Raw genomic sequence first — 21289 nt, 5'->3', positions numbered from 1 at the left:
TGCAAAAGGACAGTGTTTTTGTTGTTGTCACAGTCAATAATTTGGATTTCAGGTGCAGCAAAAATCAATTCAGTGCTCGGAAACTCCCAAAGCAGACTTTACAGTGTTTGTCTGCATATAAACATCTTACTCACACAGTGAAGTCAATCTTTTATTCTTCACAATGCGAGCAAAGCACCCGCAAAAACACAATAACTACTATAAAAGTAAGTAATAAATCCTCTCCTTTCATAATCTATAGAAAGCGGTTATTTTTTTCATTACATTCATTTGTTTGATTAGTTATGAGCTAGTGTGTTGGTAAGGAAAACCATGATTTACTACAATAACAGAGAAAGATTGTGTTTCTAAGTATTACAATTTCCTGCTAAATGCCACCAAAATATAACAAATGAAAAATACATTGAAATGATAAAAGTGCAAATTGGACACCCTATTAAATTTATTTGGGCAAAAAAGTGCTACACTCCATAGCTCTTTGGATATTTTCTATTGGATTCTCTTTATAATATTAATTCACAATTTAATTTAATTGAAAATATATGAATTTATTAAGAACCACGTATTTCATCTGTAGCCTAATATACAACAAAAAAGAATGAACCATTATTCAATTTTTAAGTAAATATAAAAATGTGTTTTAAAACTATGGGAAGGTGTAAATGATCCCAAGCACTGGGTTTAAAGCAGAGACGCACATTTAGAAATTATATATAATTATTCTTTTTTCTGTTTATTTTCAGATTTCTTCTTTTGAGACATTGTTTTTAAGACCATTTGTTCATGTTCGTGTTTCCAGGATTACGCAACCATGCAAACAAGTCTGCAGCAAAGCAGAACAAATATTTAAAGACTCAGTTCTTGACTGTTGTAATACATTGGCATGATGCATCCACGGTACATTTAGGTCATCGTCTAAGATTGGGAAATGGAATGACAACACTAAATGTGAAAATGAATTTTCATTCAGTCCCACTGCTGAAAAAAAAAAGGTTGAATTTAGTGTAGCTGGTGTGCTGAAGTAGAGCTCTTTGTCCACCAGATGGCAACGCTGAACAGGAAACAGTAGTGTTAGTTTTGTCCTTTCTTTCACTCATACTCAGTTTTTGGGTTTAGGTGGAAGGAACATTGTTTACTCTGCAGTTGTAGAGTCTGGAAAGCAATGTGTAATGCATACACATGAATCCAAGTATTTCTCAAGTATCTGTTTTCTTTGTTAAATATACCTTTAAAAATAAATAAATAAAAAAAGCCTTGCACAACGCACAGTGAGGTTTGAACTGTTGCACCCAATCTATCATGTGATCGGGGAGACTTTTGCTGAGTGTGCAGAACTTTGTTCTTCAAGTGGAGCGAGTGCAGTTTGTATAATTTTTTTTAAGGCAAAATAGATTAGTTCTTAGTGAAGAATGCTGAAAGTAGTCTTTAAATGTAGGCAAGCAATAATTAAACTGCAATAAAAGTTTGAAAAGCTGATTAGTCACGATCGGGGCAATTATTATTAACAGAGCAGAGAGAACATTTGTAAAGTGCTGGGAGGTGAAGGGCTGACAAGTTTTTGCTTTTGTTGCTCTGAGGGAGTAACACTGATCTTTAATTCCAGAATATTCTGCATGCTCACAGGTACTTTTCTGCTGACTTCAACAAATAAACTCAGTCCTTTCCCTGATATCTCCAGAGTCATTCTGGGGGCTGCCCCGTGCTGGTTCTTTCCCTGTATCTGCAAACAAAGCTGGGGTATTCTAGGGGCTGTGTGGTCGTGGCCTAATGGAGAGGCACAAATATGTGCTGAAGTCACCACTTTTATGAGTTTCGACAGTTTCCTCCCTGCTTTCCCAGGAAACCAAAGGGTAGTTAAGGTGCTTGGCAAATGTTTCTCCTGACTAGAAAGACTTCCTGTTTTTTGAGGGGGAGCTGAAACTGTGTGGAAACACTTGTGGGACAGCATACTACACAGTCGCTCTACTACCAGTAGAATGCTGTCATCGTATTTATCAGAATACCATGACGGTGCTTCCTGCACTGCCATTTGCCCCACTGCTGTGTGTTGTTCTTTAAGAACTAGCTGCTAAAGACACTTGAGGGTTAAAGAACAAAGAGGGACATAGACAAAAAAAATCTACCTCAATTATGGCTTGGAGATAAGTGGCTATCTTTGGTTCTGGCTGTGGTGGCAGGCAGTCCCAGGATTCACGCCCTAAAATGCTTGATGTTTGGATTGTGGCCTTCCTGTCATAAACTAAGGGAAGGACACTTCCCATTAGACTTTCTCTGTCAGCATTCCATCATGAAATAAAGGCTCTAATGTGCCAGTGCTGACTTTTGCCATCTGTACACTGTTTTTTTTCTGTTTTTGCAAAGAGTTTCTTAAAACGTAGTTTTTAAGTACAGACAGTAGCATCAAACATGTACTTGTGTGTGCAAGTGCTAGTAGCACTGGGTGTGCCACTGACCTCAACTGACAATGAATCACTTTTAGAAGAACAAGGAACCATATCTTTTATCACAAGTCACTGGACAATGGTGCTGAATTGGAAAGACACGTCATGGCAGGAAAACATGATTCTTGTACTGATGTGCATGGAAGAAAAAAACAAAACAACTAACCATACATAATAATAGACACTACCAACATCCGTCTAAATACAGCATGTTGTCACATGCATATTCTTTCCAGATGATCTGCAAATGTAGGCAAATATCTGATAACATCAAAGTCTTTAATAAGAGGTTCTGAAAAAGACCATTCCAGCGGTTGGTGACCAAAGGGGAAAACAGACTCTCAGCGAGACAGTAATCTGGCTTCCGTGGGGCTCATCTCCTAAAAACCAGCCTCCGTCAGCAGAACACAGGATACAGAGTCAGGAAAGACATCCTTCCTCTGTCCTTTTCTCTCTCATTTCTCAGCTCTAAACCCACAAAACACAATATACTGTACATCTGTTAACATCAACAACACATCGCGCTTGCACTTTTTGAGAAATCTGCACACGGATCAGGTTTGAAGTCCTCATGCAGAATTTGCAATCTGGTGAATTAGCTGAGGTATACCGAGATTATTTCTCCTTTTTATTTCACATTTACAATGAATGCAATTGGGGGATAAATAGAAACTAAAAATTATTATCATTGCAAAACTATTTTATTTACTTTTTAATGAGTCAATCATTTTCACTGGATAAAACTGAAAGGAAAATATGAAAACTCTCTTGTTTTGTTTTGCAAAACCCAAATGTGTCAACGATCATATCAAGCAAAGAAAAGCAGTATCTTTCGCACTGGAAAAAATGTGAAATCAGAAAATATGTGGTGGTTTCTTCAACTGATTATAAAAACAGGGGGGTTTCAGTTGGCTAATATTTGCAGTTCTGCAGCATGGTACCAGCACTGGGCTGTTAACTTGCTTTTTATTCTGCCATCACTTCCTATCATTTCTATTTTATTATCAGGTTCACATTAATTCACATTAATTAGCTCACAATACTAAATAAATAAATAACATGAAATGAAATGAAGAAAATAAAACACATTTACAGAAGTGAAACTAACCATTTCTCAAGTGAGAACCACACTGACATCACTACTCACGTCACTGTGGATGTCAAACTTGGCATTTATTAGTTCTGTAGTAACTACACATACTTGCTTTCCTTTCCCAACAGCTTGCTTCTGCTGAATAAATTGGAGTCCTTGGTCTGTGTAATTGTACCCATCTCTGCTTATACATACACTCCATCTTTTAATTATCCCAAACAAACATCTATTGATGCCTCTGCAAACATGAAACAAACACACTTTCTATGTTACTTGAATATTTTCCTCCTGGGAACGCCACACCTGCCACTTAAAAGCAGCAAATGCAAAAACGGTTATTACATGGCTAAATCACCATATGGCATCAAAAGCAAAACAGACAAAGGAAGTTTTTGACCCATTTTCAACCTTCAGCTTACTGTAATTGTGGTGAGATTAGTGCATAGCAGAGAAAATGTTAGGCCTGCACTTTTAGAAATTTTGCTGTGTTAGCGACAATTGAGCTTTGCCACTCTGGCTGACGTTCCCCAGTTCCCTCTCATTCCTCCATTTAATAATTATAAGTCTACATATATATACAGCTCTTATATCCTGTATTATTATTAATTTTTCAATAGTTCAATAGTACGTACTGTAGACCTACAGTGGTGGAGATTAATGCTCCATATAGCTTAGTTTAGTAATAAGAATCTGTTCTTCCCTCATCTCACTTTAAATAGGTCAGTCAAGCATTGCTCAATCTCTACTCACTCAAAGATGGAAATATGTTTCATGTCACATGTTTGAGGAAAAAAATCCTAATGATGAAAGTACACCTTTAAATAAATGACAAAAGCCAGCTGTGTGATGCACACTACTCAGGAAGAGATTTAATTACAACATTCAAGAAAACTCAACATAATTACTGTCTGAGAGAATTAGAAAATCTTCAGTCAACTCACCTTGGTGTTTTTTTTAGTGTTATTTAGTCAGCATGACTCATCCAACAGTTTCCAAGATCAATCACTGAGTGGAGCAAATGCTAATTTTGCCCTGCACATACTTTAGTTTTTTTAAATGAATCCAATTTGAAAAATAAGAATAATTTTTAAATTAAAAGTGAAATTGACTTTTTCACATTTTAAACACGTTTTAAAGTTCTAAACACAACATTGACAAATTCCTTTTGAACAGACATTTCTCAAGGACTGTCAAATAGTTTGTTTAAACTTCATACAGAGAAAGCAGCATTCATGTGGAGTTGTGTGTCTGTCTGCCTGAGAATAAACTTGCAGGTTTGCTTGTGTTTGACTCTTAAAGTAGTAAATGCTCAGCTCATATCTGCTAGGCGAAGTGTAACGGCAACTGTCCAACTACTTGTACCAACTGTGAGGCAGTGTTAATTTTTGTAACTGGGTAAGTTGTTTTCTTGCAAAAGTACCACACATTCCATTACGCCTTTAAAAAATAAAATAAAAATAAAAATCTAGGAAGTAATACCTTTTGTTTTAATTATATTGATGGTTTTCATAATACAGATTGACAATAACCCAAAACATAAAGCTAAAGCAACACAGGAGTTTATTAAATCAAAGAAGTGGAATATTCTTAAATGACCAAGTCAATCACCTGATCTTAACCTCTTAATTTAGCAGCATTTCACTCGTTGAAGGCTAAACCCCGGAGAGATAAGGGCCCAAAAACAAACAGCAACTGAAAGCCGCTGCAGTAAAGGCCTGGCAGAGCATTAAAGAGGAAACCCACCATCCGGTGATGTCCATGAGTTCAAGACTTTAGGCTGCCATTGTCAGGAAAGGGTTTTTAGCCAAGTATCAGAAATGAACCTTTTTTTTTTCCCGTTATTTAATTTGTCTAATTAGTTTTGTGCCCCTGAAATCCAGGCATGGTGTTAAAAATGCTTGAGTTTCTCACATTTCTATGCAATCCTTTTGTCCAACCCAATGAATTAAAGCTGAAAGTCTGCACTTAAACTAGATCTGAGTTGTTTCATTTAAAATTGATTGTGGTAATGCACAGAAAAACATTGTCTGTCCAAATGCAAAATGAACACATGTATAGGTAACAGTAATATATATTAAAAATGATAAAATAGTATACCTATAACTATATATAATGTAAGTATAGTGAAATATGACACATTATGTTTTTAACATCAGGTATATTCCACATAGTTTAAAGTGGGCTCGATATGTTTACTATAAAAAATGAGTTTATTGTTGTAATCACAGCGTATCTACTTCATATTTTGGGGATAAGCAGAGTTAAGGACAATGATAAAATCTGTTTTGGATTGTGGTTGTTCCTGTTCCAATACATCCTCTGTTTAGATACAGACGGCATCAGTTCAAAGAGTTGTTATACTGACTTGGATGAGTCTTAAAGGACATTACTGGCTCGGTTGAGGCAGTGGGGGCTGTAAATGTCTCAAGAGGGGAAGTGGGCAGTTGAAAATTTTTTGTAAACAGTGTGAATGACCCTCTGAGAACTCTCCTGTTTCTCCTGAGGTGCACCTTGCGAGATGCAACCTTCAGAACGCTGTCAAAGGAATGTCAGCAGAAGAAAACCTGTTTTTTTTATTTGTTTTTTTTTAAGTTTAGGAGCTCTTTAAAAGAATTCTCAGACAACAGAGTTGCTGCTTAGCCTTCCTGTTGGTCAACTGGATGGTAACAAACACTCTTGATATTGTCCTCCTGTAGTCTGTGAGGAGTTCTTTGGGTTTGGAGGTGTCAGATCTGGATTATTATTTAAGCACAAACTAGCCAGCCTCTGAAATTCTGTCTCACCTTTCTTTGAGAAGCGCCCCATCATCAATGTACCATCAATGACCCTGATGATAGCACTCTGCAGGTGCAGTCAGATCTATATAGTTTGCAAAGTAGGAGGCTTGAAAAGCAGCCAGAGAGGAGCTCAGGATGAGCACACAGCATGAATATTCTTGAATTAAGGATCAGTTGCTCAGCAAAAACCACAAAACTGCTAATTTAGTGAACATTCTCGCTGTAGCCTACAAAGCGCACTTCACATAGAGCCCCTGGCATTCAAGATGGCACACTGCAGTGTGAATGGCTGTGATGGTGTCCTCTGAAGATCTGTTGTCTCAAACTGATATTAATCAAAGACGGGTGCAGTGCATCTGCAAAATATCCACATCAAATCACTTGTTCTACAGTTTGTCATTTTACAGCCTTATTCCAAAATGACTTTAATTAATTTTTCACCTCAATTCTACACAAAAAACCCCACAATGACAAAGTGGAAAAAACATTTGGGAGCAACTAGCCTTAAGCACAGCCAGTTTTGAATCTCTCCAGAGATGTTCAATCAGGTTTAATTCTGGGCTCTGGCTGGGCCAATCATGGACATTCACAGAGTGATCCCAAAACCACATCCCAAAACCACTCTTTGCTATCTTGCCTGTGTGCTTAGGGTCGTTGTACTGTGGGAAGGTGAACCTTCGCCCCAGTCCGAGGTGTAGAGCGCTCTGGAGCAAGTTATCATCAATTCTCTGCTGCCATAAAAACATCCCCACAGCATGATGCTGTCACCCCCATGCTTTCCTGCAGGAATGGTACTGGCTAGATGATGAGCGGTGCCTGGTTTCAGTTGGCATTCGGACCAGAGAATTTTGTTTCTCATGGTGTGAGAGTCCTTTGGATCCCTTTTGGCAAACTCCATCTGGGCTGTCATGTCCCTTTTACTGAAAAGTGGCCCTTGTCTGGTCACTCTACCATACAGGCCTGATTGGTGGAGTGGTGGAGAAATGGTTATCCTTCTGGAAGGTTCTTCTCTCCCCACAGAACAACACTGGAGCTCTGTCAGCACAACCACTGAGTCTTCGTCAAATCTTCTCCCATTTACAAATGGTGGGGGCCACTGTGCTTACTGGGATCTTCAATTAAGGTCCCATTGGGCACAGTGGGAAATGGTACTGAAATTTTCCTATACCCTTTCGCAAATCTATGCCTTGATAGAACACCCTGTCTCAGACATCTACAGACAATTCCTTGTACTTCATGACTTGGTTTGTTCTCTGACATGCACTGTCAACTATGGGACCTGATATAGAAAGGTGCACCTTTCCAAACTAAATTCACCACAGGTGGACTCCAGTCAAATTGTAGAAACATCTGAACAGTTAAAACAGGATGTGCCTGAACTCCATTTTTTTTTAATTTATTGTTTTTAATAAATCTGCAAAAACGTTTTCACTTTCTCATTATGGGGTACTGTGTATAGAATTTTGAGGTAAAAAATTATTTTTATGCATTCTGGAATAATTTTGTAACCTGATAAAATGTAGAACAAGTGAAGCATTGTGAATACTTTCCAAATGCACAGTGTATTGCTGGACCAGCTTCTCAAAACATTGTATAATAGCTGGTATTAGCACAATCCACCGGTGCCAGTCCCAAATCTAGAATAGGTCCCACATATTTCTACCAAAAATAGAAAGTCCATGCATGAAAACAGTGATGTCAGTGGCTATGGGAGGAGTAATGCAAGAAATTCACTAATGAATGGCGGCTGTAGCCCACAGGCTTCTTCCACCATGTTTTTTTTAACAGCAGTTTCACTTGGAAAATAGCTCACTAAACACTAAACACATAACACTAAAACACATAAAAAATATATCAGTTTTTTGACTCAATTTATAACAGCAAGATATTCAAGTTGTTCCTGCTCATTCTTAGGCCAACATATTTTTACTTTATTTGTTCAGAATCTGGCTAATTCCTGCACCACTGCTGACTGCTAACTGTCATTCATGCAGGCTATAGGTCGAAATAAATGAATAAATGGATAAATAATATATCAATTGCCTCTTTCTGCCTTTTTTAAAGTTTGGTTTTTTTTTTCAAAGAAAACAAAAAATCTGGGTAAGCAAATCTGATTAAATACACAGACGGGTACATACATATTGTACATCACGCTCTTAATTTTTACGATCCACTCACTATAACCGATGGCGATATATTGTTGGCCTGCATGTACAGAGCCCGCCCCCCTACCAATTGAAATCTGCAGCGAGTTAGCCCTGTCAGTCAGTGAAGGGTTAAACGAGGAGTTCGGAGCAGTCTCTCCGTTCTGTTCAGGGCAGTCGGCGGAAAACATCACACTCTCGCTCGTTTTTGCCAAGCTGTGTTTGATTCGACTCATTTCGCAGCCGAATCGCGGAGGCAACACGGCAGAGAAAACCCCTTTCTCTTTTCCAGAAGGCGTATTACTGCGCGTTTCCAAACACAGGTAAGTGTGATGTTTAACTTTGTTTTCACATCCCTGCATGAATTATGAATCCGCAAGAGGACTATCCTACAGGTACTCGTTTTAAAAGCTGCGGGTATTTACAGAAATGTTTGCCTGAAGTTTTTCATAAACTTAATAAAAACTAAAGGCAGGCAAAGCCAAAGTTCAGTTTCAGTCAAAGGCTGAACTGTCTTACTTTAAATGTTCCAAATTTGGAAGAAAACTTGGTCATAATGTTTTTCCCCCCTCTGCTGCCTACTTTGAGTTTTTTGTTTTTTTTTGCCTCTATTGGGAGTCCAACACTCTCTCCCTAAGTTTCTTTGTGAACTCTTTCTTTCAGCTGTAACCCTGACTTGGACAATTGTATTTGAATCTTGAGCTATTTCACATAATTTTCATTAAGCATTCACAATTCTGTACCTTCCAACGACTCCTGTGTTTGAGTGCAGAACCCTTTAGTATGAAAGTGTTCTGTGTTCAGTGGGCCTGTGGTATTTCACCATCTCATACACTTGCAGACTGAGTCATTCCCTGATTTCCTCCAGATGTGCAGCAGTTTACGTTTCCTGACGAGGCCAGGATTGTGACATTTCTGTCTTTTGCAGTTCTGCGATTCTGCTGACAAACATAAATTTATGCTTGCTGTCTGAGGCCGAGTGTTTGTGTTGTGACACGGCTGGATGCTACACATTCCCCCCCCCCCACACTTATCTGCCAGTTTTTGTGGCTGCCTGAGAGAGCTGTTAAAATGTAATCCTTTAACTTAAATCTTCAATCAACTGCTGACATTTTACCCTTTTTATTAGACTAACTGCCAGGTACTGGGACTACGACACCACTGCACAAGTGCAATCATGTGTCATGCTCGTGAAGGCTTAATGGTTTGCAGCAAGTGTTAAGGGTTGGCTCGTTCTATGCTTCCAAGCAGTGCAGCACAAACAGCATGTCTGTCAGTGTGATTTGTGGTAACTTGCATGACAGCATGGTGAACCAAGCAAACAAGGGCTTACTCTGCTTGTTTATCTGCCTCCAGAACTGGAACAGGCAGATGAAAAGTTTTGTTCTGGTTTTTATTGTTTTACAGTTGTGCAGTAGCACTTGTGGGACATCCCTCATGGTATCAAAATTTACTTGATGATTTATTTATTTTAATTTTGAGGGGAAATAAAATGATAATTTGCAGAATTTTTATTTTCTGTCTGTCTCTGTTGTGGTCAGGTGTTAGGCAAAAAAAAAAAAAAGAGTAAAAGCTGCCACAAAGCTAGATAAAGTTCTCTTATCTTATCCTGACTACCTCTCACTTCCTTTATGGGTTTTGGACAGTTGTCTGGTTAACTGGTTTGAGCCTAGGCAGAGGCAGTTATTTTTAGAGTAGATATTGTTCTTTATGTTTTTTTTGCGTGATCTCACGGTGCAGCTCTGTGTTTTCGCTTGTCTTGCAGATGGTTTATTTCTTGTTATTCTGGAGTATCAGATGGTCAAGTGTAGCTTTTCCTTGAAAGTCAGAACTCTGTAGGTAAACTCTTGTTAAAGGCTCCAATTTCCGTTTGTTCTTGCTTAGCTCAACATCACGAGATCTTTTGCTTTTCTAGCGTAAGATTAACTTCAGGTAATTGCTCAACCTTTGCTCGTTTTCAACCTTTGGACTATCCTACGGTACTCGCAGGCTTTTTACTCTGATATTCTAGCCAGTGTAGCCTCTGGAGCTGGACCTAAAGGTATGTACGTTCTGCACGTATAGAGCAGGAATCTTTTGTTGTTGTTTTTTGGGGGGGGGGGGGGGGGTTCTTTTCTTTATTATTTTTTTTCTTTTTGTTTTTTGTCAGAACATGCATGAGTTGCACACATCTTTTTAACTCATTATGTGTCTAAGTGATAATGGCTGTGTTCCAAGTAACAGCAGTATGATACATCTAACATGATAAGAATGAGGAATGAGGTGATGCTGTTGCTTCATCTATAATCTGCTGTGATGTTGTTTGTGCCTCTTGTGACAATGCCATGCATTTCCTACAAGTGAGTGTAAAGGAATTCATTGATTTCATGTAGCATGGAAGAAAAACCTTCTTTTTTTTTTTTTCTTTCTTTCTTTTTTTTAAAATCAGATATGTTTACACTCTCTAAAGCAATTTACCAGCATGATGCTGCTAACTCAGATTTGGCTGTTATTATGATGGATATGCCAAGATGTCTCTTTAAGCAGGAGATCCTTAAGCTTTAGGACGGTTTACCTCTTTATTGAGACAAACATCTGACGCAGCATGCTTTTAAAGCAGTGTTACAGTGTCTTATGCCTTCTTATGAGATGCCTATTTTATTGGTCATATGTTTTATGCTTCCCCTCTGTGTCTTTCTCGTTGTAAATGTTTACTGTGCGTTGTTAAATACAATGATTGCTTATGATGTGGAAAAAATTGTTTCAGTGGCAAACTATAGAACAGTGCAAGTCCCTTCCCCCCCAAACAAACAGGTTTACCAGAAAAGACTGTAGTGTGCTTTATTCTTCTTCTTCTTCTTCACTTTTTCTGCCTCAGAGCAACGCCAAGAGAAGCATGTGTGGGTGTTAAGTCATATGCTTGGACGACCTCATTGCCCCTGACTACGGAGCTGCTTTACCTCTGATTGCCCACTTGTCCACAGACTGACACCACACCATGTCTGCAGAGGTAGACCGAGCGCACGCATCTTCTGCCGATCCCAGCCTCACCTCTACAGCCTCAACCTCCAACACCCCTCCCAACTCTCCTACAGCACAGGTGTCCAAAGTCCCATTCAGGAAAGAGAAAAAGAAAGGTGAGTGGTGGAGAAAATGGTGCTGATACTGCTTTCATCAACTATCGAGATGTGGCCGAGATTATAATTTTACTACTTTCTTTCTTTGTCTTTTTAATCCAGTAACAGAGAAGACAGATGAATACCTGCTGGGCAGGTTTCAAGGGGATGGTGTCAGGTACAAGGCCAAACTGATCGGCATTGACGATGTTCCAGAGGCTCGTGGAGACAAGATGTGCCAGGATTCCATGATGAAACTTAAGGTACCACGTGGGATCAGAAACTTTTTTTCTTCTAGCGCTGATTTTCATGAAGAAAATATCAAAACTGTTTCCTAAAGCTGTTAAGTAGAGCTTTGGTATATACATCTGTTTGGTGGGTATCATTTGCTTCAATAGAGTAGTATTTAAAAAAAAAAAAAAAATTTCCTCTCCAGGGTATGGCAGCAGCTGCTCGGTCCCAAGGCAAGCACAAACAGAGGATCTGGGTCAACATTTCCATGTCGGGCATCAAGATCATTGATGAGAAATCGGGCGTGAGTTCTGATTACTGTTGCAATATAATCTGGACTTCGCAGAATGTATTTGCCTTCCTTAAAAAAAAACCAACCAAACAAAACCAAAAATCCGTGTCCTCATTTCTCAGGTGATCGAACACGAGCATGTGGTGAATAAGATCTCCTTCATTGCCAGAGATGTAACGGATAACAGGGCTTTTGGATATGTGTGTGGAGCCGAAGGACAGCATCAGTTCTTTGCCATAAAGACTGCACAACAGGTAACCGACAGACCTGCCATAGACCAGGTGTGTCAATCTGGTCCGTTGGACAGGTTGGAAAATGTAAAGTAGAGCATAGATTTTGTTTTTCAGAAGTTTTACATTTGTTTTTGTTTTTTTTCTCCTTACTGATAATGACCTCACACACAGCCATTCATACCACGCCAAAGTAATTAGGTACTAGATAAACAATTAAATGACAGTAAAGTTCCCGTTTTTCCAGTGCTAACTAAAGAATTGTTTTTGCCTTTTAAAGTGGATCCACCATAGGGGGGAAAAAAAAGTACATTTTCTGCAAATTAACACACACTTGTAGGACAGTCCAGGCAATGAGCTACCAGAACATTATCTGTAATTTTAAACATTAATTTGTTACAATTTGGGCCCAAAGAGTCATCCTGATGGATTTCTATCATTTAGTACAGCAGCATTTCCTTGTCTAGTCAAACGCCTGAAACTTTTTGTTATAATTACACCTCGTTTTTTTTTTCTTCTTACATTAAGATATGAGGGATTAAATGTGTTGTTAAACTTGTGTAAACTTCTGTACACTGACAGAAAGGGGAATTTCACTGGTCCATATCACTTAAAATTAAAGGTTGCTGTCATGTGCCCCATGATATAAAATGATTTTGACATCCCTGCCATAGACTCTCCATTTTAATAAGAGGCCTAGGCACTACAGTGCCTCCTAGTGGCTTGTGAACTTTGCCTGTTAAACCTGAGTTTTAACATTATAGGCAGAAGTGGCCATGTTTGTATGAACTGTAGAGTGCACATTCATCCAAACATATTTGCTTGCTAGCATTAGCTAGCAAGCAAATAAAATAGTAGAATTTACTTGCGTAAACTAAAGCATAAATTTTGGTCAGTATACAAGTCATGTTGTTTTAGACAACCTTAAAGCGTGGTTGAGACATCAAGTTGACTCAAATTTGCTCAGGGAAAAGCTTAACAGCTAGCTACTTGGGATGTAACTGTCAATCAGCCATGTGTCTAATAATGTATAACTTGATGTTATAAAACAGCAGTTAACCCCTTTATGGTTGTCATGAAGGTAAAAGGTTTACTTAGGTAACTTTTTCTTTTTGTTTTTTTTTGTTTGTTTTTAACTGAGAAGCTGGACATTTTTAACATTCGAGTCTACCTTCTTTTGGAAACTGCTTGAAGTGTTACAGCCACAGGCACCAAAGACAAACTGACTCCAATTTCCAAAGATTTTTTGGTGTTTGTCTCCATACAGGCAGAGCCACTGGTAATCGATTTGAAGGATCTATTCCAAGTCATCTTCAACCTGAGGAAGAAAGAGGCTGAGGGAACACAGAAGGTAATGGAAGCACAAGCATTTAACTTCAGACTGGAAAAAATTTTCTCCAAGAGTCAGTCAATGGCAGCATTTTCTTTGTGAAAGGAAAAACACTTTCATGTGGTCCTCTGGGAGTGCTGACAGGGTACACACTGTATATACCTCCTGAAAGTCAACACTGCCTCTCTGTGTTCTTTCAGTGAATCACATCCTCAGCCATTTTTCATTTTAGTGATGCATGCGTCATTTCAATGGAAAGTCTGTTCATTAACAGTATGCCTCTGTTTACAGGTTGAAAATGGCAGTGATGTAGTTGAGGTAAGCAATTGGAATTTCTTTTTTTTTTTTTTTTTCCTTAAAGCAGTTACTGATTTTTATTTTTTTACTTTCTGCCTCTAGAATGGAAATGCCTTGCTATCTATGGACAATGAAGTAAAATCGGCTCAAGTAAGAGTTACTGTAATGATGTGTCCATCTTAACAATGAATGAAATGTTGGAGTGCTTTCTTCTTTTCTTCTTTTTTTTTTTTTTTTTTTTTTTTTTTTAACCTAAATGGCATGTTTCTGTTTCATTTTGACATCCAGCCAGTAGAGCAGCATGACCTTTTTGGAGACATGTCAACCCCTCCAGACATTCAGGCTCCAAATGTAAGTGTCACACCATGATGGTAAATATTTCTTTTAATATGGGAATTGTAATTGAAGTGTATTACTGTATTTACACAATTGTGTACCTGCTAATTATCACGATTTTATGTAACAGATTTCTTAGATCCGAATGAACGTATTTGTAAGAAAAATGACTCTATAGGAAAATCTCAACGCCCTCTGAACTCTTTTCTGAAAAGACTTGTCAATTCATCAGATTCTATTCATTTTAAGAATCTATGAAGAGTCTTTTAGGAACTGAGTTTATACTTTGTGTTTTACTAGTCTCATTGTTGTTGACTTTAAAACTGCTACAAGTAGAATCTGTTAGATTTAGAGTTGTGGCAAATCTTTTACGTCGGTGCTGCTGAAATGTCTCATTAACCTGAATTTATGGGCAAGTAGGGAGCACCGACTTTGACTTGTAGTCCAACTTGTTGTTCAGAGCAAGAAGGATTACAGTAAATGGGCTAGAAGGTGGACCCTAGACCTTCCAGTCATCAGCATTAAATTGACAGTGATGCTTCATAATCTGCAAGTAGCAGTTTTAAACAGGCATTCCTTTTTCACACCATGTGATTCATTGTTCCTCTTGTTAACACATCATTACCTCCCTTCTGCAGAAATGATTTATCCTTTTCTCTTTCTCTCACTGTCCTCTCTCGTGTTAACCAGGACTCTAATGATATTCTCTTACTGGACTTTTCTGCTGAAGTTGACAGCAATCAAAATTGCATAAAGGGAAATTCCTTTGTAACTTCCTGTGCCCCTGACTATAGGGCATATCCCCAGACAGAGAATCCATTTTCCTCAACTTTTGGCTATTTCCCAACCCCAGACAGTGACCCTTTCAGAGATGACCCCCTTTCTAAATCACCCGCTCTATTGGCAGCTGATAATGCACAGATCCCCATCAACACCACCACCAATCACCTAAACGACACTGCTTGCAGCACTAGTAAGACAATTATTAATGGTGGTTTAAATGGAGACTCTGAACATCTCAGTCAGCAAATAAATGGGTTATCCAGGGAAACCATGATCCTCGCGCTCAGTAATGGACAGTGGCCGCTGGGGGGGAAAATAACTCAGGGAAACACGACTACCATGATGGATGGAAATGAATCTGGACAAGTTCTCTCAAACAAAAATCCATTTTTTGACTCTTTGAAAACTTCCCCTGTCTCTAATGAAATGACCCATCACCCAGAGCTGCCAGTGACTCATAGCAAGGATTCAGTTCTCATAAGCCCGCCTCCGCACAACTCTAAGTCTGGACGAGGTCGAAGGAGCGCAAAGGTGAAATAACACGGCTACGCCAATGGTAGTAGGCTTGCATGTGTTAAGCGTTTTAATAAAAAAAACAGGTTTACTACACGTTTGGAGCTAACATCTCCCTTCTTGAGCTTTTGGGTTATGCATTGGTGTTCGACAGGATATGGCACTGAGAATGCACTGGGTTAGGGACTATAATTTTGGACGTTTGGTCATGGTCTTGTTGTTTGGATAACTTTTCTTTATGCATGCACTGGTGTTCACATGCTTCTCAAACTGGCTTGAATGAATGGCTTTAACAATCACCTGCTCATAATCTATTTTCCTAATGTTCACGCTTCAGTGAAAAGAGCAGGGGTAAGTGGCAAAGCATGCATTCGTATGCTTAACTATAGTCAATTATTAGTTTCTGTCAAGCATTTGTTAAATCTTAACTGCCGCATAGTTGTGAGTTGCTAACAAAATGTGTTGCTTTATTTATTTATTTATTTATTTATTTATTTATTTATTTATTTATTTATTTGATTATTTGTTTTGTGACTAGTCTACATCAAGTGATCTGTTTGGAGCAGAACTGTTCGCTGCTCCCAGTCAGTCTGAGGGGTCATCTGCTCCAGACCTCTTCAACAGTACACCGGCAAACTCTGCTCCCTCTGCTATAGCTGCTCTGGGTAATACACAAGAAGGGGACTTTGTATTTCACACACACCTTTGTTTTGTGTTTTTGTTTTTTGCGATTTTTAAAACTGTTTTGTGCCTGTAAACTTTTTTTTTTTTTTTTTTCTTCTTTTTGATATATTTAGGGAATCTCCAGTTGGGTCCACCAGCTACCACAAGTGTCCCTGCTGTAACCATGTGGGGAGCCTCCAGTGCTGCACCCAACATGTTCCCCATGCCAGGAGGGACAGTTCCAGGCCCCAGGCCCGCCTTCCCACACCCGTCTGCCTTTGGTGGTCCACCCATACCACCAACAGGTTGGGGTCAGATGCCACCACAGTTCGCTGCCGCTCCTCTCTCTCCACCCCACCTTTCTTGGGGTCAGCCTGCCTCGACCAATCCTTTCCAGCCTAATGCATTCCCAGGAATGGGTGATCCACAAGGTCCATCACGCCCCCCTCCAAGGGCACCTGCTAAACAGGGCCCTCCAAAAGTAGAGAACAGTGCCTTCACAGCTTTGGATCCCCTCGGCGAGAAAGAGAAGAAGACTGGGAAAGACATGTTCAAGGACTTCCAGCTCGCCAAGCCTCCTGCCATCCCAGCCAGGAAAGGAGAGCTTGCAGCCGTGTCAGATCCAGCTCCGAGCGGCAAACAACCGGGGGCATTTGATCAATACTTCTCCACTAAAGTGGGCCTCGTGCAGGACGCTGCAGATCACGATGACTTTGAAATCAATAAGATGCCGTCAATTGGTAATGCTAAACTAGCTGAAATGGCTTATGTCATAATCTGATGATTGTGACCTGTTGGTAACTGTGTCCTGTGTTTGTAATGTGCAAATTTAGATGCCTCTAAACCAGCTGCTGCTCCTGCTGCTGCTCCAGTTCCTGGGCTCTTGGATGCTGCCTTCTCCTCTGCTCCCATCCTAAACAGTTCAGCACCACCCCAGGGACCAGAACCTGGTCAGGACATGTTTGACAAAGCATTTGGAGCCCCTGACTCCAGTCCATTTGGAGTGCCACCTGTAGCTATGGTACAGAGTTTTATTTATGACCACCTTTCACTTTATTATCCTAATCCCAATGATCATTTTGACAACAAGGATATTGTTATACTTGAGATTTTTTATTTTTTTTTTCCCTCAATTTTTTTTTTTTTTTTTTTAACAGAATACATCTGTCGGTCAGAGCTCTGGTTCAACAGCTGCCTTTGAGGATCCTTTTGGAAATCCTTTTGCTTGACCACAACTTTGTCCATAAGTAAGTGCATGTTCATGTTTTTTATGATTCTCCTCTGATTTCATTTAGAGCAAAGACAGTTGTCACAGTTTTTCTCATTTGCCCTCATAGTTGGTGTAAATGGAACAAATGAAGATTTCCACTACCATCACAATGTTTGGGAGAAGCTGCTCTGTGCACGACAATCCGGAAATGAACTATTGTCCCAGACCCACCCTTCTATTTAGATCTCCACCCCTGATGGTGTTTTGGTTTTTTTTGGGGGGGGGTTCTCCCCTTTCCAATCAGTAGTTCCCTCATTTTTGAAGACCACTGATCTACAAAGTAAATGTTATGTCAAAATCTGCTGAAGAAAGAGATGTGCTGTGTGAGAGAGGATGTCCAAAGTGGTTTATTGCTGATGCTGTCTTTGTTAAGGAAATAAAATGAATCATTCATAAAGTTGCAAGTTATTTGACAAATGTATTTCTTTTTTTCCTTTGGTTCTGATAATGGTTTTTAAAACATCCCTTTTAACAAACTGAAATTACATCTATAGGTAGCTTTGATACATTTCTGCCAGTTGCTGGTATTTCCTGTTTTGCAAGTCATATTTCCTGTATTCATAGGGGAACATCTGCATTTATCAGGCAGAGCTGTTTTGGCGTCTTGGGATCAGTAGATGGTAAAATGGTAAATGGCCTGTATTTATATAGCGCCTTTATGGTCCCTAAGGACCCCAAAGCGCTTTACATATCCAGTCACTCACCCATTCACACACACATTCACACACTGGTGATGGTAAGCTACGTTGTAGCCACAGCCACCCTGGGGCGCACTGACAGAGGCGAGGCTGCTGGACACTGGCGCCACCGGGCCCTCTGATCTACCTATCACTTGGTCTTGTGTCAGCTGGGAAAAGTGAGAGATGAAGAGAATATTTCTGCGGTCATAGAAATCCTAAATGAGAAAAGTTGCACTGCTGACTATCCATCTGGTGACTGTAGCAAAATAAAGTAAGTATGTATGTATGTTTATAAGATTTCCTAAGTGGGGCAAATTACTGTAATACCACAGTCGCACGGTGATCTATTAACAGTGCGAACCACTGAATATTAACCAGCATTCTGTCATGAGCAGCACAAATTGGTGTCTCAAAAACCAGCAAACCCGATGAGGGACAGAATGATGTTGGTCTTCTAACCAAAGTAACAGTGTAAGCTCAGGTTTTTGCTTCTCTCCCAGCCACAAGGGGGCCACACGTCAGTGTACTCTTAGTGCCAGTGTCCCAGTCCCAAGCCCGGTGAGGGCTGCATCAGCCAGAGCATCCAGCATGAAGTCATTGCCAAAGCAAACATCAGGAAGGACATTTTCATCCTAGATCAGTAATGGCCTGGGTTAACAGTGACTCAATCTGGTACTGTTGGCCAGCTGGGTGTCAGTGGGTGTGTTAGAAAGCACCAAGATGGAAGGCAAAGCCAGGAGTATTAAAGGTGGATTTAAACTGTTCTACCTTGGTAGATGGGAAGAAAAATGGAGTAGGCGTAAAGGAAACTGCCAAGAAGGTGTTTGATGTATTCTCTGAAAAGAGAACAAGAAAACTTAGTGGTGGAGTGAGAAAGTACAGGAAAGTATTCAAAAGAAGAGATTGACAAAGAAAAAGGGAATCTGGTAGATGAAGAAAGTAGACGGGTGTTCGGACTAAGTACTCTTGTACTAGGTGTACAGGAAAGAAAGGAGTAGAAACATTCATAATGACTTGTATGTTTACAAAGTGTGAAAGGACTTGAACTGACTGGCTAGGCAGAGAGATTGTGCTGGAGAGGATTTGCAGCAGGTTAGGGGGATTAAGGATAGCAATGAAATGTACTAACCAGTAACGAGAGAAGATTGAGAAGAGTACTTTGAGGCACAGATAAACAAAGAAAATGGGAGGAAGACAGGAAGTGCAGAAGATTAGTGGGGAGGATATTTTCTTTTCATTTCATTTATTTGTTTATTTCACACTTGGTACAACAGTTTCCACAGTTAGTTCTTTCAGACAAACCAACCACACTTTCTATCGGTAAAGCACTGCAACCATGTGTGAAAAGGAGCAGGAAGAGGAAAATATTCTTATTAAACCCTGCCCCCTATCTACAATCCAACTTATATTGCAAGTGGGCACCAAAAATGAAGGAACAAACTAACATTTATCTCCGGTCCTAACGCAAACCAAACAACAAATTTACAATCAGAATATACCACTCCACATAGTAACAAGGAGAAAAGATAAGTAAATAAAATAAAATGAGGCAAAAAATAATGGATCCTTTTTCAATTAACTCCAATTTCGTTCACGTTCTTCATATTGAGTTATCGTTTTAGACATGTAACACTTTTTAAAACAATGTAAATTTATACAATTCTTTAAATTATAATGAAGAGAGTTCCACAGTCGTATACCCCTAACCGTTGGACTCATTAATCTTTGTGTAGTCCTAGCTAGCTGATGCTTAAAATAAAATTTCCTTCTGCTGTCTTCTCCCACCGAACACATTAAAAATAATCTTTGTAACTTAAAAGGCAAAATATTATTTTTAGCCTTAATATGAGGGCAGCTATGAAATGGATGAAGATTTGAAAGGCAGGTGGTCCAGATGACCTACCTGTGGAGGTATGGAGATGCCTACTTGAGAGAACTGTGGACTCACTGAATAAATTGTTTTACACAATCCTGAAGAGTGAGAGGAAGCGTACTGGTACCAGTTTTAAGAAGGATAACCTTAATAGGTCATAAAATAAAGCTATGGGAAAGAATTGTTAAAAAGACAGGTGACGATCAGCAAGCAGTGGTATACCGTCATGCCGAGAAAGAGAATTACAGCTTTCAGAGTCTTGATAGTGAAGGTCGGAAGATGTTGCACTGTGTCTTTATAGGTCTAGAGAAAGCACTGTGGTGTTTCACTTCTGCATAAGGAAGTGAAGTGAAGGTGGTGCAGGAGATGTATGGGGACAGCAAGACAGGTGAGGTTTGCAGCTGGAGTGACAGATGCATTCAAAGTTGGGGGGATTAAATCAGGGATCCACTCTGAGCCCCTTCTTGTTTGCAGTGGACAGGCTGACAGATGAGTTCAGGCAGGAGTCTCTGTGGACTATGTTTGCAGACAACATTGTGCTCTGTATTGAGAGCAGGTGGAAGGGAGAGATGGAGGCAGGGCTGCACTGCATGGGGAAAAAAATGGCCCTGGCATTTTTGGTCCACGTGGCTAAAGCTAAAGCTACACTTTAGCTATTAGCACTAAACAATGACTCATGGTCAAAGTAGCCATTGCTTTACCCGAATATCTGAAGCTCTCCCTTCCTAATTATGTCACTCCTTCTATTTTCTTACCACTTTAATTTTACCTTCCTGGGTGGAGGTATAGAATGAAAGTCAGAAGGTGAAGGAGGAGCGGAGGTAGTGAAGGTAGATGAGTTTAAATACTTAGCGTCAAGCATGCAAAGCAATGAGCCTTGCACAAAAGGGTTGAAGAAGAGAGTGCCGTTAGGGTGGTGTGGGTGGAACTAAGTGGTGATTTGTGACAGAAGGACAGAAAGTGAACGAGAAAGGTTCAGAATCAGAGAGACTTTATTTATCCCCAAAGGGCAATTAAGATGGTGGTGAGACCCATGATGTATAAAAAAAAGAGTGGACAGCATTCGAAAGGAGAACATCGGAGGGACAGCTTAGGTTGAGCTGAGACAAGATTGAAGTGATTTGGACATGTGCAGAGGAGGAATAACAAAAGATGTTGAATATGGAGCTAGCAGTCAGGAGGAAAAGAGGAAGAACAAAGAGAAGATTGATGAATGCGGTGAAGGAGGACATGCAGAAGGT

At 39.7% G+C, this 21289-nt stretch overlaps 1 protein-coding gene across 5 annotated transcripts; it reads left to right on the top strand.

The window, feature by feature from the left end:
- The first annotated feature begins 77 nt into the window (after positions 1-77).
- Positions 78-17899, top strand: LOC100698597 (DAB adaptor protein 2). Of its 5 annotated transcripts, none has more exons than XM_025909027.1 (15): positions 78-206; positions 11313-11571; positions 11674-11813; positions 11987-12085; positions 12196-12327; positions 13571-13654; positions 13925-13951; positions 14033-14080; positions 14219-14281; positions 14957-15580; positions 16101-16227; positions 16360-16965; positions 17059-17246; positions 17383-17472; positions 17563-17899. In XM_025909027.1, the coding sequence occupies exons 2-14, from the start codon at positions 11433-11435 to the stop codon at positions 17452-17454; spliced, it is 2349 nt and encodes a 782-aa protein (XP_025764812.1). In that variant the 5' UTR covers positions 78-206; positions 11313-11432; the 3' UTR covers positions 17455-17472; positions 17563-17899. The 5 variants fall into 5 exon arrangements, with proteins under 5 accessions (XP_025764812.1, XP_005454550.1, XP_003449671.1 ...); XM_005454493.4 differs by lacking the exon at positions 78-206 and adding an exon at positions 8548-8778 and having other exon boundaries at positions 11419-11571; XM_003449623.5 differs by lacking the exon at positions 78-206 and adding an exon at positions 8549-8778.
- Positions 17900-21289: the final 3390 nt, after the last annotated feature.

Source organism: Oreochromis niloticus, linkage group LG7 (assembly GCF_001858045.2).
Source record: "Oreochromis niloticus isolate F11D_XX linkage group LG7, O_niloticus_UMD_NMBU, whole genome shotgun sequence".
Lineage (NCBI taxonomy): Eukaryota > Metazoa > Chordata > Actinopteri > Cichliformes > Cichlidae > Oreochromis > Oreochromis niloticus.
Note: the sequence above shows the minus strand (reverse complement) of the source record. Positions and strands in the feature narration are given on the sequence as shown.

Bases quoted from the DNA above. Each gene is read 5' to 3' on its own strand.
- LOC100698597 (XM_025909027.1), top strand. From the start codon at position 11,433: ATGTCTGCAGAGGTAGACCGAGCGCACGCATCTTCTGCCGATCCCAGC. The intron at 16,228-16,359 runs GTAATACACAAG...TGATATATTTAG, and splicing joins CTCTGCTATAGCTGCTCTGG to GGAATCTCCAGTTGGGTCCA. The intron at 16,966-17,058 runs GTAATGCTAAAC...GTGCAAATTTAG, and splicing joins CAATAAGATGCCGTCAATTG to ATGCCTCTAAACCAGCTGCT.